This window comes from Oncorhynchus masou, chromosome 6 (genome assembly GCF_036934945.1).
Source record: "Oncorhynchus masou masou isolate Uvic2021 chromosome 6, UVic_Omas_1.1, whole genome shotgun sequence".
Lineage (NCBI taxonomy): Eukaryota > Metazoa > Chordata > Actinopteri > Salmoniformes > Salmonidae > Oncorhynchus > Oncorhynchus masou.
In genome coordinates, this window is record NC_088217.1 from 81,150,420 (window position 1) to 81,169,542 (window position 19,123).

General features: G+C 45.3%; 1 protein-coding gene across 1 annotated transcript in view; it reads right to left on the minus strand.

The window, feature by feature from the left end:
* LOC135542784 (tensin-1-like) overlaps window positions 1-19,123 on the minus strand; it is a 185,639-nt gene that overhangs the window by 42,804 nt on the left and 123,712 nt on the right. Inside the window, 9 exon segments of the mRNA XM_064969978.1 lie at window positions 5,450-5,525; window positions 6,099-6,159; window positions 6,320-6,432; window positions 9,501-9,584; window positions 11,439-11,503; window positions 13,952-14,074; window positions 14,349-14,399; window positions 14,553-14,724; window positions 16,332-16,381. Coding sequence (XP_064826050.1) covers window positions 5,450-5,525; window positions 6,099-6,159; window positions 6,320-6,432; window positions 9,501-9,584; window positions 11,439-11,503; window positions 13,952-14,074; window positions 14,349-14,399; window positions 14,553-14,724; window positions 16,332-16,381 — 795 coding nt within the window.

The window sequence follows — 19,123 nt, forward strand, 5'->3', positions numbered from 1 at the left end:
TTGCCAAGAAACTGAAGATCTCATACAAAGCTGTGTACTATTTCCTTCACAGAACAGTGCAAACTGGCCCTAACCAGAATAGAGGGAGTGGGAGGCCCCGGTGAACAACTGAGCAAGCGGACAAGTACATTAGAGTGTCTAGTTTGAGAAACAGATGCCTCACAAATCCTCAACTAGCAGCTTCATTAAATAGTACCCGCAAAACACCAGTCTCAGCGTCAACAGTGAAGAGGTGACTCCGGAATGCTGACCTTCTAGGCATATTCTCGGTGAACAACACCAAATAATGCATGCACAGCAGAATCTTTGTATTTATTTAACTAGGCTATTCAGTTAAGAACAAATCTTACTTACAATGACGGCCTACACTGGCCAAACCCGGATGACGCCGGACCAATTATGCTGCGCCCTATGGGACTCCCAATCACAGCCAGTTGTGATACAATACTGTCTGGATTTGAACCGGGGTGTCTGTAGTGACGCATCAAGCACTGAGATGCAGTGCCTTAGACCGCTGTGCCACCCAGGAGCCCAATTAGGCAGATACCTTCTAACAATCAAAATCCAGAAAAGAGCTGTTAAATTCTACAACCACCTAAAAGGAAGTGATTCCCAAACCTTCCATAACAAAGCCATCACCTACAGAGAACTGAACCTGGAGAAGAGTCCCCCCTAAGCAAGCTGGTCCTGGGACTCTGTTCAAGAACACAAACAGATGCCACAGAGCCCCAGGACAGCAACACAATTAACACAATGCCAACCAAATCATGAGAAAACAAAAACATAATTACTTGACACATTGGAAGAATATACAAAACAACTGAGCAAACTAGAAGGTATTTGGCCGTAAACAGAGAGTACACAGTGGCAGAATACCTGACCACTGTGACTGACCCAAAATGAAGGAACACTTTGCATATGTACAGACTCAGTGAGCATAGCCTTGCTATTGAGAAAGGATGCCGAAGTCAGATCTGGCTCTCAAGAGAAGACAGGCTATGTGCACACTGCCCACAAAATGGGGTGGAAACTGAGCTGCACTTCCTTACCTCCTGCCAAATGTATGACCATATTAGAGACACATATTTCCCTCAGATTACACAGATCCACAAAGAATTTGAAAACAAATCTAATCTTGATAAACTCCCATATCTACTGGGTGAAATACCACAGTGTGCATCACAGCAGCAAGATTTGTGACCTGTTGCCACAGGAAAAGGGCAACCAGTGAAGAACAAACACCATTGTAAATACAATCCTTATTTATGCTTATTTATTTTCCCTTTTGTACTTAAATTATTTGCACATCATTACAACACGGTATATATACATAATATGATATTTGAAATGTCTTTATTCTTTTGGAACTTTTGTGAGAGTAATGTTTACTGTGCATTTTTATTGTTTATTTCACTTTTGTTTATTATCTATTTCACTTGCTTTGGAAATGTAAACATATGTTTCCCATGTCAATAAAGCCCCTTAAATTGAATTGAGAGAGACAGAGAGAGACATAAACACAGAGGGAATGAGAGAGAGAGAGAGAGACAGAGACAGAGACACAGAGAGAGGGAATGAGAGAGAGAGAGAGACAGAGACACAGAGAGAGGGAATGAGAGAGAGAGAGAGAGACACAGAGAGAGACACAGAGAGAGGGAATGAGAGAGAGAGAGACAGAGACACAGAGAGAGGGAATGAGAGAGAGAGAGAGAGACAGAGACACAGAGAGAGGGAATGAGAGAGAGAGAGAGAGAGAGAGAGAGACACAGAGAGAGGGAATGAGAGAGAGGGGGGGAAATCAATCATTTCCAGGCCCAGGGTCATGTACTAGTCTGTGGGGACCTAAATGCCAGAACCGGACAAGAACCTGACACCCTCAGCACACAGGGGGACAAACACCTGCCTGGAGGTGACAGCATTCCCTCCCACATATGCCCCCCTAGGCACAACTATGACAACAACAAAAACGGGTCACAACTCCTGCAGCTCTGTCGCACGCTGGGTATGTACATAGTCAATGGTAGGCTTCGAGGGGACTCCTATGGTAGGTACACATATAGCTCATCTCTTGGCAGTAGTACTGTAGACTACTTTATCACTGACCTCAACCCAGAGTCTCTCAGAGCGTTCACAGTCAGCCCACTGACACCCCTATCAGACCACAGCAAAATCACTGTCAACTTAAACAGAGCAATACTCAATCATGAGGAATCAAAGCCAAAGGAACTGAGTAACATTAAGAAATGCTATAGATGGAAGGAATGCAGTTTGGAAACCTACCAAAAAACAATTAGGCAACAACAAATTCAATCCCTTTTAGACAATTTTCTGGGTAAAACGTTCCACTGTAATAGTGAAGGTGTAAACTTGGCAGTAGAAAATCTTAACAGTATATTTGACCTCTCAGCTTCCCTATCAAATCTAAAAATCTCAAATAGAAAACCGAAGAAAATTAACAACAATGACAAATGGTTTGATGAAGAATGCAAAAATCTAAGAAAGAAATTGAGAAACCTGTCCAACCAAAAACATAGAGACCCGGAAAACCTGAGTCTACGCCTTCACTATGGTGAATCACTAAAACAATACAGAAATACACTACGGAATAAGAAGGAACAGCATGTCAGAAATCAGCTCAATGTAATTGAAGAATCCATAGACTCTAACCACTTCTGGGAAAATTGGAAAACACTAAACAAACAACAACACAAAGAATTATCTATCCAAAATGGAGATGTATGGGTAAACCACTTCTCCAATCTTTTTGGCTCTATAACAAAGAATAAAGAGCAAAAACATATACATGATCAAATACAGATCTTAGAATCAACTATTAAAGACTACCAGAACCCACTGGATTCTCCAATTACATTAAATGAGTTACAGGACAAAATAAAAACCCTCCAACCCAAAAAGGCCTGTGGTGTTGATGGTATCCTCAATGAAATTATCAAATATACAGACAATATACTAACACTCTTTAACATCATCCTTAGCTCTGGCATCTTCCCCAATATTTGGAACCAAGGACTGATCACCCCAATCCACAAAAGTGGAGACAAATTTAACCCCAATAACTACCGTGGAATATGCGTCAACAGTAACCTTGGGAAAATCCTCTGCATTATCATTAACAGCAGACTCGTACATTTCCTCAATGAAAACAATGTACTGAGCAAATGTCAAATTGGCTTTTTACCAAATTACCGTACAACAGACCATGTATTCACACTGCACACCCTAATTGACAACCAAACAAACCAAAACAAAGCCAAAGTCTGCTATACAAACTGATGGAAAGTGGTATTGGGGGTAAAACATATGGCATTATAAAATCCATGTACACAAACAACAAGTGTGCGGTTAAAATTGGCAAAAAACACACACATTTCTTCACACAGGGTCGTGGGGTGAGACAGGGATGCAGCTTAAGCCCCACCCTCCTCAACATATATATCAACGAATTGGCGCGGGCACTAGAAAAGTCTGCAGCACCCGGCCTCACCCTACTAGAATGATGATGATCTGGTGCTTCTGTCACCAACCAAGGAGGGCCTACAGCAGCACCTAGAACTTATGCACAGATTCTGTCAGACCTGGGCCCTGACAGTAAATCTCAGTAAGACCAACATTATGGTGTTCCAAAAAAGGTCCAGTCACCAGGACCACAAATACAAATTCCATCTAGACACTGTTGCCCTAGAGCACACAAAAAACTATACATACCTTGGCCTAAACATCAGCGCCACAGGTAACTTCCACGAAGCTGTGAACGATCAAAGAGACAAGGCAAGAAGGGCATTCTATGCCATCAAAAGGAACATACATTTCAAAATACCAATTAGGATTTGGCTAAAAATACTTGAATCAGTCATAGAGCCCATTGCCCTTTATGGTTGTGAGGTCTGGGGTCCGCTCACCAACCAAGACTTCACAAAATGGGACAAACACCAAATTGAGACTCTGCACGCAGAATTCTGCAAAAATATCCTCAGTGTACAACGTAGAACACCAAATAATGCATGCAGAGCAGAATTAGGCCGATACCCACTAATTATCAAAATCCCGAAAAAAGACGTTAAATTCTATAACCACCTAAAAGGAAGCGATTCCCAAACCTTCCATAACAAAGCCATCATCTACAGAGAGATGAACCTGGAGAAGAGTCCCCTAAGCAAGCTGATCCTGGGGCTCTGTTCACAAACACAAACACACCCTACAGAACCCCAGGACAGTAGCACAATTAGACCCAACCAAATCATGAGAAAACAAAAAGATATTTACTTGACACATTGGAAAGAATTAACAAAAAAAACAGAGCAAACTAGAATGCTATTTGGCCTACACAGAGAGTACACAGCGGCAGAATACCTGACCACTGTGACTGACCCAAAATTAAGGAAAGCTTTGACTATGTACAGACTCAGTGAGCATAGCCTTGCTATTGAGAAAGGCCGCTGTAGGCAGACATGGCTCTCAAGAGAAGACAGGCTATGTGCTCACTGCCCACAAAATGAGGTGGAAACTGAGCTGCACTTCCTAACCTCCTGCCCAATGTATGACCATATTAGAGAGACATATTTCCCTCAGATTACACAGATCCACAAAGAATTCGAAAACAAATCCAATTTTGATAAACTCCCATATCTACTGGGTGAAATTCCACAGTGTGCCATCACAGCAGCAAGATTTGTGACCTGTTGCCACGAGAAAAGGGCAACCAGTGAAGAACACACACCATTGTAAATACAACTCATATTTATGCTTATTTATTTTATCTTGTGTCCTTTAAACATTTGTACATTGTTAAAACACTGTATATATATAATATGACATTTGTAATGTCTTTATTGTTTTGAAACTTCTGTATTTGTAATGTTTACTGTTAATTTTTATTGTTTATTTCACTTTCTATATTCACTTTATATATTATCTACCTCACTTGCTTTGGCAATGTTAACACATGTTTCCCATGCCAATAAAGCCCTTGAATTTAATTGAATTGAGAGACAGAGACACAGAGAGAGGGAATGAGAGAAAGAGAGAGACAGAGACAGAGACAGAGACACAGAGAGAGGGAATGAGAGAGAGAGACAGAGAGAGACATAGAGAGACATAGAGAGAGAGACAGAGTGACAGAGAGAGAGAGAATGAGAGACACAGAGAGAGAGACAGAGAGACACAGAGAGAGAGAATGAGAGAGAGACAGAGAGACATAGAGAGAGAGACAGAGACAGAGAGAGAGAGAATGAGAGAGACACAGAGAGAGAGAGAAATGGATCCTGTGGTCAAGGAATGTATTGTGGTGGAATATGAAAAAGGTCAACCTTCAACAGTTACAGTATATGAACCTACTGTAAAGCCACTAATGGCTCTAAGGCCAACACAACACAACATACAGTACAACCACAACACCCATACATTTGATGACAAAATATGTCCTTCTTACCAAAATGTCTCCCTTTAGGAGCAGGCCAGGTTCAATGGTAATGCAGATACTGGTGTGACTGTCCCCTTGTACGTTACTGTGGAAATAATTCAGATGAAAACCATTATAAACACTTTAAAACAGTTTTGGGTGTTTTTCTTATAGTGGTTCAGGTATGACTGAAGTAAGAAGAGCTTGTTCCAAATCAAGGGGTGGGGGGGGTCATTTCCGTGTGGTGTTGTTTTGGTCGTGAGGACGCTGGATAGAGAAGGTGGGTCAGTGAGGTGGGGGTTACGGTATCCCTCCCTGTACACATAGAACCCTAGAGCTGTGTCACTGACAATCTATCTGCCTGCCTGCCCCACCAGTACACACTGACACACATACTGACTCTCTCTCTTTCTCTCTCTCCCCACTCTCTCTCTTTCTCTCTGCTCCTCTCTCTCTATTTCCTCCTCCCTCTCTCTCTCTATCACACACACATACACAAACAGATTCAGATTATCAAGGGCTAATCTCTTAACAAGGGGTGACAGGCTTGAAAGTACTGTGGACTGAGAGGGAGAGAAAGAAAGAGGGATAGAGTGACAGAATCTGAGAGGAGAGAAAACAAGCCCCCTGAAAATCAAATCAACCCACAATGCAACAGACAAAAACTAAAGAAACATACTATATCCCTGACGTGTAGACTGGCTGCATCGCCTGGTAAATCTTCAGGAAAGGACGACAGCCTGCGAGGGAAGAAAAGAAGAAAAAGTATTCCAAAAATAAACAATTATTTATACTCATTGAATGAAAGTCTATCCCATTGAAGAAAAATTTAAGATAAAAAAAAATGAATCATTAATCATTTCTAATAATGAAATAAATGCTCTCCTGTTGCAGACTCACCTCCTTTGGACTCGAAGTTGGGGATGCCGTGCATGATGACGTGGTGCAGGAACAGAGGCTTGTTGTTAATCTTGATGTGGCCAGAGAGCAGACCACTGAAGTAACGCACATACCTACACACATCCACACAACACAGTCACAGCATGAAACAGAGGGACAATCCTTCAAAGTCTTGCACCATGAGTCTGGCAAGCAAGACTAGCAAGCACGCCCCATCTATTATCAAATCAAATCAAATCAAATGTATTTATATAGCCCTTCGTACATCAGCTGATATCTCAAAGTGCTGTACAGAAACCCAGCCTAAAACCCCAAACAACAAGCAATGCAGGTGTAGAAGCACGGAGGCTTCGCACACTATGGAGATGTCAGAGTAAATTGGAGTGTATGAGCACCAGGCCGCTCTGCCTGCCAGGCAGGGAAATGTTGTGTTGTGTTGGTGAGCTCTGCCTGCCAGGCAGGGGAATGTTGTGTTGTGTTGGTGAGCTCTGTCTGCCAGACAGGGGAATGTTGTGTTGTGTTGGTGAGCTCTGCCTGCCAGGCAGGGGAATGTTGTGTTGTGTTGGTGAGCTCTGTCTGTCAGGCAGGAGAATGTTGTGTTGTGTTGGTGAGCTCTGCCTGCCAGGCAGGGAATGTTGTGTTGTGTTGGTGAGCTCTGCCTGCCAGGAATGTTGTGTTGTGTTGGTGAGCTCTGCCTGCCAGGCAGGGGAATGTTGTGTTGTGTTGGTGAGCTCTGTCTGCCAGGCAGGAGAATGTTGTGTTGTGTTGGTGAGCTCTGCCTGCCAGGCAGGGGAATGTTGTGTTGTGTTGGTGAGCTCTGCCTGCCAGGCAGGGGCATGTTGTGTTGTGTTGGTGAGCTCTGCCTGCCAGGCAGGAGAATGTTGTGTTGTGTTGGTGAGCTCTGCCTGCCAGGCAGGGGAATGTTGTGTTGTGTTGGTGAGCTCTGCCTGCCAGGCAGGGGAATGTTGTGTTGTGTTGGTGAGCTCTGCTTGCCAGGCAGGGGAATGTTGTGTTGTGTTGGTGGCTCTGGGGCAGGATGTTGTGTTGGTGAGCTCTGCCTGCCAGGCAGGGAATGTTGTGTTGTGTTGGTGAGCTCTGTCTGCCAGGCAGGAGAATGTTGTGTTGTGTTGGTGAGCTCTGCCTGCCAGGCAGGGGAATGTTGTGTTGTGTTGGTGAGCTCTGCCTGCCAGGCAGGGGCATGTTGTGTTGTGTTGGTGAGCTCTGCCTGCCAGGCAGGGTAATGTTGTGTTGGTGAGCTCTGCTTGCCAGGCAGGGGAATGTTGTGTTGGTGAGCTCTGTCTGCCAGGCAGGAGAATGTTGTGTTGTGTTGGTGAGCTCTGCCTGCCAGGCAGGGGAATGTTGTGTTGTGTTGGTGAGCTCTGCCTGCCAGGCAGGGGAATGTTGTGTTGTGTTGGTGAGCTCTGCTTGCCAGGCAGGGGAATGTTGTGTTGTGTTGGTGAGCTCTGTCTGCCAGGCAGGGGAATGTTGTGTTGTGTTGGTGAGCTCTGCCTGCCAGGCAGGGGAATGTTGTGTTGTGTTGGTGAGCTCTGCCTGCCAGGCAGGGGAATGTTGTGTTGTGTTGGTGAGCTCTGCCTGCCAGGCAGGGGAATGTTGTGTTGTGTGTTGTGTTGGTGAGCTCTGCCTGCCAGGCAGGGAATGTTGTGTTGTGTTGGTGCCAGCTCTGCCTGCCAGGCAGGGAATGTTGTGTTGTGTTGGTGAGCTCTGCTTGCCAGGCAGGGGAATGTTGTGTTGTGTTGTGTTGCCAGGCAGTGAAGCTCTGTCTGCCAGGCAGGAGAATGTTGTGTTGTGTTGGTGAGCTCTGCCTGCCAGGCAGGGGAATGTTGTGTTGTGTTGGTGAGCCCTGCCTGCCAGGCAGCCTGTTAATGATACTAATGATGATCATGCAGAGTGTGACTTCTGTTCCAGAGGTCGGCCCATCTCCCCACCACCCCTTTGCTCCCCCCGCGCTCCGCTGGCAGCCGCCAGATGGTTCGGTCTCCCAAATGAAATTAGGTCGGAGCAAGAAGCAATCACAGACCAGCTGGGTTGTGTAAGGAGCTCCCTGTGTAACAGCGGGGTCACGCCGGAAAACACGGCCACACAGATTCTGACATATTACAGTTACTACTGTACAGATATATATATATATATATATATATATATATATATATATATATATATATATATATATATATATGTTGGGCTGCCACAGAGATGAAGTCTGGACAACCATCCGCCATTTTGGCTCAGAACATTCCACTCAAGAATCTAACCTATATTCTAATCTAGTGTGGAATTTCCTCACAAGAATGTTGATGATGATTTGATAGTGATACCTCTCAGAACATAAGTGTGTTTCTCTATGTGGTGCGTTTCTACGGCAGCGTAGCAGTGCTGAGATCCACCCCCCTCCCAATGTTAATGTCACACATGCCAGACCATAATAAGTTCAGACTGCGGGGAACTGGCTGAGGGATAATTATATCTGAGTAAGGAAACAGCAGCTGGTCAGAGGCCTAGTGCTGCTACTGCTGCTGTTGCCTGCTGGATACACCTGGGTTTCCCTTATCTGCCACAAACTATGGATCCCGGATCAGTTTGTATTTACTCAGTAATGACCTATGGCTAGGACTGGGTTAGTGAGATCTGACCCTAAATCAGTTCTAAGCGCCACTAAGGGTTCCCTTACAAAGCCACCTGTTCAGCATGCCAGATCACTGAGGAGGGGAGGAAGGAACGATGGATAGTAGTGTCAGAATGAACTCTGAAAACCATTTGACCTTTCAGCTCTCAGTGGAATCCTGGAGAATGCTAAAAGCTGTTAAGCTTTCCAAAAAACATGATTCCTCAATTATGTCAATTAGCTTCATTGGGAAGATTAAGGGAACAAAAAGACAGAGGTATTTCCTGTTTGGGACGCACTGGGAGCGAGGGACTGAGGAGAGGAGGATAGCCTTTGAAACAGTGAGAGTTATACCAGGTCATCCATTGACTGGATTCCACTCTGAGAAGTCACGCCCATCCCTTTACCCTTGTTGACTTCTTCAATGAGCAGAATGAAGGATACACCTTCTAAGAATGGAATCTAGCCGGTTGCTCTCACCAAGGGATCAAACTCATCCAGCCTATAGGAAGTTGTAGGGTGCAAAAACAAGAAGTGAGGTAATAAGTGGTAACTGACCTTCTCTGGGACGGTTGACCCACAGGAAGTGCTTTGTCTTCGTAGAAGCGCCTCATGGCGAATCTGTCCAGTGCCTGGTCAGCACTGAAGACCACAGGAGAGACAAAGGTAATGATCAGCTATTCTTCACTGAACACATACCATGTACTATACAATAAGTTTGCCCTGAAATGACCCTGAAAAGTGTCCTTACGTTGTCTTCTCCCTTAAAAAACATCCTTAATTGACCGTGTCCCTTAAGAAGTTTCCTTAATCTACAGCTTTTCATCTTTTTCCATCCCCACAATGCTACAGTATCCCAGTATTATTATCTGATCAATGTACAGATGTAGGATCTTAATTTGATCACCCTGTTGCAGGAAAACTTTCCTGAAGTGTATTTGAGGTTAAAAAGCATTCTGAAGTTCAAAAATGTCCATGAATTATAATCCACATAATAATTCACATGTCCTGTTGCTGCAGGATTATTTTCCTGCTGTAGCAAACTGGCTCAAATAAAGATCCTACATCTGTAACATGTAACGTTTGTTTACTGTTTACTCTTCTAGAATGTCAATGACTCTCAAGCATTAAGCAAGATAGTTCTATCTCGGGTATCAAAGAAACAAGTGTGATTTGACCTTTCTTATCTTTACAGGATATGACATATGTAAATGTTCCTGTTTATTGACCAAAAATACACCAGAGCCTGAACAGAATGTTTTGGCATAACAACCACATCAGTGTTTAATTTGAGGCCCGATCTCGATTCCCTTTGGCCTATCTATCTGTTACAGATCTACGTGCTTGTCCTGACATCACCCCATGGTTTTGTCCATGACTTGACCGACATCTCAAGGGGTGAAGCCATTGAAATCAGGGTTGGGGTGAATTCTAATGGAAGTTGGTCAATTCAGGAAGGGATTTGAATTTAAAATCCCAAAATGGAAAAAGCTTTTGACATATATTGCTTCTCCTTTTTAGCTTATTGAGAAGTCAATTAAAATAGATGGCCTTTTTTTGAATTACTGAATTAAAATGTCAGCTTACTTTCTGAATTGACTGCCTTCGATTCAAATTGACCCCAACACTGATAGACATCTAAAATGACATGTATAGAATGGACAAATGTCTGTTTGTCTTCAGCTGGAAATATCTGGGAACTTTAAGGATGTACGGCACTTCAACAGGGTGGTGATATTGAATGAATACATTGTTCCATGTTGACTAATAACAAACAGGGTACATGAGGTCAGTTTGTCTGCAGTCAGAAGTCTCTGGTACCTGGCTGATATGTTGACTAATAACAAACAGGGTACATGAGGTCAGTTTGTCTGCAGTCAGAAGTCTCTGGTACCTGGCTGATATGTTGACTAATAACAAACAGGGTACATGAGGTCAGTTTGTCTGCAGTCAGAAGTCTCTGGTACCTGGCTGATATGTTGACTAATAACAAACAGGGTACATGAGGTCAGTTTGTCTGCAGTCAGAAGTCTCTGGTACCTGGCTGATATGTTGACTACCTGGCTGATATGTTGACTAATAACAAACAGGGTACATGAGGTCAGTTTGTCTGCAGTCAGAAGTCTCTGGTACCTGGCTGATATGTTGACTAATAACAAACATGAGGTCAGTTTGTCTGCAGTCAGAAGTCTCTGGTACCTGGCTGATATGTTGACTAATAACAAACAGGGTACATGAGGTCAGTTTGTCTGCAGTCAGAAGTCTCTGGTACCTGGCTGATATGTTGACTAATAACAAACAGGGTAACAAACATGAGGTCAGTTTGTCTGCAGTCAGAAGTCTCTGGTACCTGGCTGATATGTTGACTAATAACAAACAGGGTACATGAGGTCAGTTTGTCTGCAGTCAGAAGTCTCTGGTACCTGGCTGATATGTTGACTAATAACAAACAGGGTACATGAGGTCAGTTTGTCTGCAGTCAGAAGTCTCTGGTACCTGGCTGATATGTTGCTGTAATGCATGTAGGCAGCCACCACCACTCCTGTCCTCCCACGGTTCCCCTGCAGAAAGAGAGAGAGAGAAGGGGAGAGAGGGGGAGGGAGAGGGAGAGAGAGAATAGGGGGAGATATGTTGACTAATAACAAACAGGGGGAGAGAGGGAGATATACTGGCTGATATGTTGACTAATAACAAACAGGGTACATGAGGTCAGTTTGTCTGCAGTCAGAAGTCTGGACTGATATGTTGACATGTGGGGAGAGAGGGTACAGAGGTCAGATTGGGGGAGTCAGAAGTCTCTGGTACCTGGATATACTGACTAATTTTGAGAAAGAATACAAGGCTATTTTTAGTTACACACTTGAAAGCTGAATAATGTTTGTACCTGCAGTGTAGACATGTAAGTGCTGAACGGTGAGTTAGATTTGAGTGACCAGGCTATTTTCAAGCCAAACTGTCACAGATGGAATGTGATCAAACTGCCTGGTTCCATTTATCACAATGACATTGTTTGTGGTCAAATTCAACTGAAGATATAAATGCACCACTACCGGAGAAACCTTTGACCTCAACTCTGAAACAGCAAGTGGAACATTTCTGACTGGGGCGATAACAAATAGCATTGAATCAAATGAGGCGTTTCTGAATGGAAGCAGTTCTTCCATCTTGACCAAAAGCTTCAATTTCAGGACGAGGGGGAAAATAAGTGTTGGTAACCATGGGGATGCTCTGTTTGCTACCACTTGTTGTACATATTGAATAAAATGTTCCCCCACAGACTTATCAAGTTACTACTCACTATTCAGCTACATTGACTCAAAGTCTTTAACACTGATTGATAGCGACTTAGATGAAGTTTTTAAAGTCATTTTTTGGGGAGTTACTGTTGTTGACATTGGATCATTCATGACAAGTTGTATGATGAATCATTGGGCCTGAGAGGTTGGGGGAGGAGGATGTGCTGCCAAAACACAGGCAGCAGCAGCAACAGCCTCTATTAGAATCAAATGACTCTCATGTTCACTGGATTTCTTTGTGAAATACGGCTTCAGTCTAACAGTCTGCAGTTGAGAACCATTTAAATGTTTTACCAGCAATACTAGAATGTGGAGGACTTGTCTTCCATCTACAAGACAGCTTGATTATCCCACTTTGTCCAATGAGGTACAGGGAGACAGTTTGGTGTTTTACCTCCTTACCAATGAGGATGGAGGACATACAGAGTAGAGTATTCATAGGGGACTTTCTCCCTGGGGCCTGGCTGTCTCCTTTCACACTCTTCAAACAGAGAGCACCCTCTACTGTCCTTAACACAGTGGACCACAGCATACTGTAACACTCCCGGGAAGAAACCCTTCCTTCCTCCCTTCCCTGGAGTGATCAGTGATCTGTAAGACCACGGGACCCTGTTCCAATACCCTGACTATGTATCCTTCCTTCCTCCCTTCCCTGGAGTGATCAGTGATCTGTAAGACCACGGGACCCTGTTCCAATACCCTGACTATGTATCCTTCTTCCTTCCTTCCTCCCTTCCCTGGAGTGATCAGTGATCTGTAAGACCACGGGACCCTGTTCCAATACCCTGACTATGTATCCTTCCTTCCTCCCTTCCCTGGAGTGATCAGTGATCTGTAAGACCACGGGACCCTGTTCCAATACCCTGACTATGTATCCTTCCTTCCTTCCTCCCTTCCCTGGAGTGATCAGTGATCTGTAAGACCACGGGACCCTGTTCCAATACCCTGACTATGTATCCTTCCTTCCTTCCTTCCTCCCTTCCCTGGAGTGATCAGTGATCTGTAAGACCACGGGACCCTGTTCCAATACCCTGACTATGTATCCTTCCTTCCTTCCTTCCTCCCTTCCCTGGAGTGATCAGTGATCTGTAAGACCACGGGACCCTGTTCCAATACCCTGACTATGTATCCTTCCTTCCTCCCTTCCCTGGAGTGATCAGTGATCTGTAAGACCACGGGACCCTGTTCCAATACCCTGACTATGTATCCTTCCTTCCTCCCTTCCCTGGAGTGATCAGTGATCTGTAAGACCACGGGACCCTGTTCCAATACCCTGACTATGTATCCTTCCTTCCTTCCTTCCTCCCTTCCCTGGAGTGATCAGTGATCTGTAAGACCACGGGACCCTGTTCCAATACCCTGACTATGTATCCTTCCTTCCTTCCTCCCTTCCCTGGAGTGATCAGTGATCTGTAAGACCACGGGACCCTGTTCCAATACCCTGACTATGTATAAGACCTTCCTGACTCCTTCCTTCCTCCCTTCCCTGGAGTGATCAGTGATCTGTAAGACTACGGGACCCTGTTCCAATACCCTGACTATGTATCCTTCCTTCCTTCCTTCCTACGGGACCCTGTTCCAATACCCCCTTCCTCCCTTCCCTGGAGTGATCAGTGATCTGTAAGACCACGGGACCCTGTTCCAATACCCTGACTATGTATCCTTCCTTCCTTCCTTTCTCCCTTCCCTGGAGTGATGTGTCCGACCACCTACCTTGTTGTGAAGCACCACTACATTGTGTTGGTCAGCGTTGAGCCAGGTGTCCATGGCCTTGCACATGCTGCATATCTTATCCAGGGCAGGAGCATAATGGTCTGGCCAGCCAAACTCCAGCACCTACAGGGGGCCACACAGACCACTATCACATATCAAAACTTCCACCACTACCATTGCATTTAGGAGAGTTGTGTGTGTGTGTGTGTGTGTGTGTGTGTGTGTGTGTGTGTGTGTGTGTGTGTGTGTGTGTGTGTGTGTGTGTGTGTGTGTGTGTGTGTGTGTGTGTGTGTGTGTGTGTGTGTGTGTGTGTGTGTGTGCGTGCGTGCGTGCGTGCGTGCGTGCGCGTGTGTGTGTGCGTGCGTGCGTTCATGCGTGTGTATTTGTGTGTGTATACCTTGTGGTTAAGCTTGGTGATGTCATTCCTCCGCTCACTTAGGTTGAGGAGCTGAAATCACAAAATCCACACCAATAAGCATGAGAACAATTCCAGGAAACAGTTGTACATCAGCAACAGGACGTGACAGGGTGCATGAAAAGCCACCACACCAACAGACAGGCCTGGTAGTGAGGTAGAGCAGTGGCAGGACAGGGGTCTCACCAGATAGTGTTCCCCGTGTTTGGAGGCCAGCATGGAGGCCACCTCCTTGATGTTGGAGGTGTAGCTGCGCTCCTCCGCTCCGCTGGGGAAGGAGACAGAGATGATCCTCTCGGTGATGTACACCAGGTCCACCTCATAGTTCTCATCCATGGCCTGCAGCAGACTGACACTGCTGGGGAGAGGAGAGGAGAGAGGAGAGAGGAGAGAGGAGAGAGGAGAGAGGAGAGAGGAGAAGAGGGGAAGAGGACAGATAGTTAGATATGTGATGTATACTAGGTCCACCTCATAGTTCTCAGAGGAGAGGAGAGGAGAGGAGAGGAGAGGAGAGGAGAGGAGAGGAGAGGAGAGGAGAGGAGAGGAGAGGAGAGGAGAGGAGAGGAGATGGGAGGAGATGGGAGAGGAGAGATAGTTAGAGAAATTATGTACACCAGGTCCACCTCACAGTCCTCCTCCATGGCCTGCAGCAGACTGACACTGCTGGGGAGAGGGGGAGTGGAGAGAGGGGGAGATGAGGGGAGAGAGGAGATGAGGGGAGAGGAGAAGAGGATAAGGGAGGAGAGGGAAGGGGTGAGAGAGTTAGAGAGGTGATGTACACCTCATTGTCCTCCTCTATGGCCTGCAGCAGACTGACACTGCTGGGGAGAGGGGGAGTGGAGAGATGATGGGAGATGAGGGGAGAGAGGAGATGATGGGAGATGAGAGGAGAGAGGAGATGAGGGGAGAGGAGAAGAGGGGAGAGGAGAAGGGAGGAGAGGGAAGAGGTGAGAGAGTTAGAGAGGTGATGTACACCTCATTGTCCTCCTCTATGGCCTGCAGCAGACTGACACTGCTGGGGAGAGGGGGAGTGGAGAGTGGAGAGAGGGGGAGATGAGAGGAGAGAGGAGATGAGGGGGAGGATGATGGGAGATGAGGAGGGAGAGAGGAGATGATGGGAGATGAGAGGAGAGAGGAGATGAGGGGGAGGAGAGGAGAGGAGATGGGGAGAGGAGAGGGGAGAGGATAAGGAGGAGGGAAGAGGTGAGAGAGTTAGAGAGGTGATGTACACCTCATTGTCCTCCTCTATGGCCTGCAGCAGACTGACACTGCTGGGGAGAAAGATACTTAGAGTTCTGACAAAACGTTTCAGAGTACTGAGCGCAGATTTAGGATCAGCTTCTCCCTGTCCATATAACCTTGCTCCTTATGATCTAAAAGATCAAACTGATCCGAGATCACCACTGCTACTCTGTATGAATATGGCCCCTGATATCTTACAGGGTTTGTACATCAGCACTAGTCTATGAAGCTCTTCCTTGGTGGCTCTTGTGTGTGGTATCTATTATCTAGCATATCGTTGATGTATGAGTCTTCAGTACTGACAAACCGATGTGATTTATGTCTATGGTAATTGGAAAGTGGCGTCATATGATATCACACATGTTTTCATAAACATCTTCAATCCTTCAGTTCAGAACAAAGTGTTCTGGAATGATCCAAGCGGGTATTGCGCAATCATTCTGATCAGCTCCCCAAATCCCGACTCCCAGTTGGCTGTTAGATGGGAAACGTAGCTGGAGAAACAGGCATGGTTGTCACAGTGATCTGACAACAGGATAGAATACATCCTGATGGGGTTTTGATAGGCCTGTGTCCATGGATTTCAGTGTGTGTTGAGCGCTATGGGCATCAATGAACCGAAGGGTGAGGTCAGAGAAACAGGTGTAAACGTGGCCGTATACTGCAGTAGATGAGGAATAGTGACAGCTTGGATAGTGAGGGAAAGACAGTGGTCTCTCTTACCGTGATGGCCTTCGTCTAGTCTGCTCACTCTTACAGGACCTTGGGGTTCCCTACAGAGAACACAGAGAAGATAGAGCACACACTCAGTCTCCTTCATCAACTTGGCCTTGTTTGTGTTTGACGTAGGTGTGCGAGTGAGTGTAATACACAACTGCATTGTAAATTCCACAATAAAGCACACTGCATCTGGTCTTCTACTATATCAAATCCAAACACAACTGGATGGAATTTAGCCATGAGGAGATGCGTCCATTGCTTTGAAATAACATGATATCCCTGGGGACTTACTTGTACCCAGTGTCCCCATCATCAGTCTAACTATAGAGAGAAAAGCAGTGGAGAATATCGAGGATTCATTTCAACAACGAGGGTGATTAGCAGTAGACAATAGATCACAGTGTTCAGACACAAAGTGCTGTGTTCTAAAACAGATGCTGGTGCTTTAAACACATAGTATTACCATGGTATTAGCCTGTCTATGACCCCGGTGACAGGGTGGTGATGGGTTGGTTGGTTAGTGGCATGTGGCAACAGTCTTAAACAGCTTTCTTTGTTCATCTCCTCATCTCCTCGTCTCCTTTCCTTCATGGCAACATTAGGAAACATCTAATTACTGATAAATGGTTGTTTCCTGTTACAGTAATCCAACTGACATCACATTCTTGGCGTGTCCTGCAACCAAGCTGACAACCAGCACACTCCTGGCACAGGCTACAGGTTGAAACGGTGGTTTGATACGCTAGCAAAGTACTATATGTTTGAAATGTGAAATTACCCAAACATTTAAAGTTAGCCTGTACAGTACATAGCTGTCTGTCAGTCTGTGTTTGACCCTTCTATAAGAGTTACACTGACTACATCCTGCCATCTGTCTGTCCATGGTCACGAAGACAGGGAGATGAGGACAGGGAGAAGTCTACCTATACTGGGACATCAGTAGGGCTACCTTTAGTGATTCAACATCCTTTTTACCACAAGGCAAGCACTGCCTTCCCCATCTGGCTGGAGAAATACACAGCACTATGTGAAGGAGGACACAGAGGACCTGAACAGAACAGAAAGTTATGTACACAGTACAGAGCTCTGTGTTGCCATTGTTCCATTCATTTCTCTGTGATGAAACTAATCCTCGTCAGGCAAAAGGAAAACCCATTATTCATAGTGATGTGACTAGAAACAGATGCTGCCTGCTGGAACCAAGGACACTGTTGCTCCAAAACTGTAACAATATGTCTGTTCACAGGGGACAAGAGTGACAGTTACGTAAGAACAAGGTCTCTTGCATCACACACATGGCATGGACACACGCAGAACTAAACGTGTACACACAACACAACCACCAAGCCTCTCATACAATCTGTGTCCACACACACACACACACACACACACACACACACACACACACACACACACACACACACACACACACACACACACACACACACACACACACATACACACAACACACACACATCATCATCATTTGTAACTCGGAAAGCTATCCCTAAGTGACTGTTACTGTGTGTGTGTGTGTGTGTGTGTGTGTGTGTGTGTGTGTGTGTGTGTGTGTGTGTGTGTGTGTGTGTGTGTGTGTGTGTGTGTGTGTGTGTGTGTGTGTGTGTGTGTGTGTGTGTGTGTGTGTGTGTCCTACGTTCCCACCTCAGTAATACTCATCACAGTTATCAAAACCAGCTGTAAAGATACTCAGCAGGACCAACAAACTACCAACAAGAGAATCCCAGAGAGACAGGAGGAGGACATTCAATGAAAGACCACAACACACAGAGAGACAGGAGGAAGACATTCAATGTAAGACCACAACACAGAGAGACAGGAGGAAGACATTCAATGTAAGTCCACAACACACAGAGAGACAGGAGGAAGACATTCAATGAAAGACCACAACACAGAGAGACAGGAGGAAGACATTCAATGAAAGACCACAACACAGAGAGACAGGAGGAAGACATTCAATGAAAGACCACAACACAGAGAGACAGGAGGAAGACATTCAATGTAAGACCACAACACAGAGAGACGGGAGGAAGACATTCAATGAAAGACCACAACACACAGAGAGACAGGAGGAAGACATTCAATGTAAGACCACAACATACAGAGAGACAGGAGGAAGACATTCAATGTAAGACCACAACACAGAGATACAGGAGGAAGACATTCAATGTAAGACCACAACACAGAGAGACAGGAGGAAGACATTCAATGAAAGACCACAACACAGAGAGACAGGAGGAAGACATTCAATGAAAGACCACAACACAGAGAGACAGGAGGAAGACATTCAATGAAAGACCACAACACAGAGAGACAGGAGGAAGACATTCAATGTAAGACCACAACACAGAGAGACAGGAGGAAGACATTAAATGTAAGACCACAACACAGAGAGACAGGAGGAAGACATTCAATGAAAGACCACAACACAGAGAGACAGGAGGAAGACATTCCATGTAAGTCCACAACACACAGAGAGACAGGAGGAAGACATTCAATGTAAGACCACAACACACAGAGAGACAGGAGGAAGACATTCAATGTAAGACCACAACACAGAGAGACAGGAGGAAGACATTCAATGAAAGACCACAACACAGAGAGACAGGAGGAAGACATTCAATGTAAGACCACAACACAGAGAGACAGGAGGAAGACATTCAATGTAAGACCACAACACAGAGAGACAGGAGGAAGACATTCAATGTAAGTCCACAACACACAGAGAGACAGGAGGAAGACATTCAATGTAAGACCACAACACACAGAGAGACAGG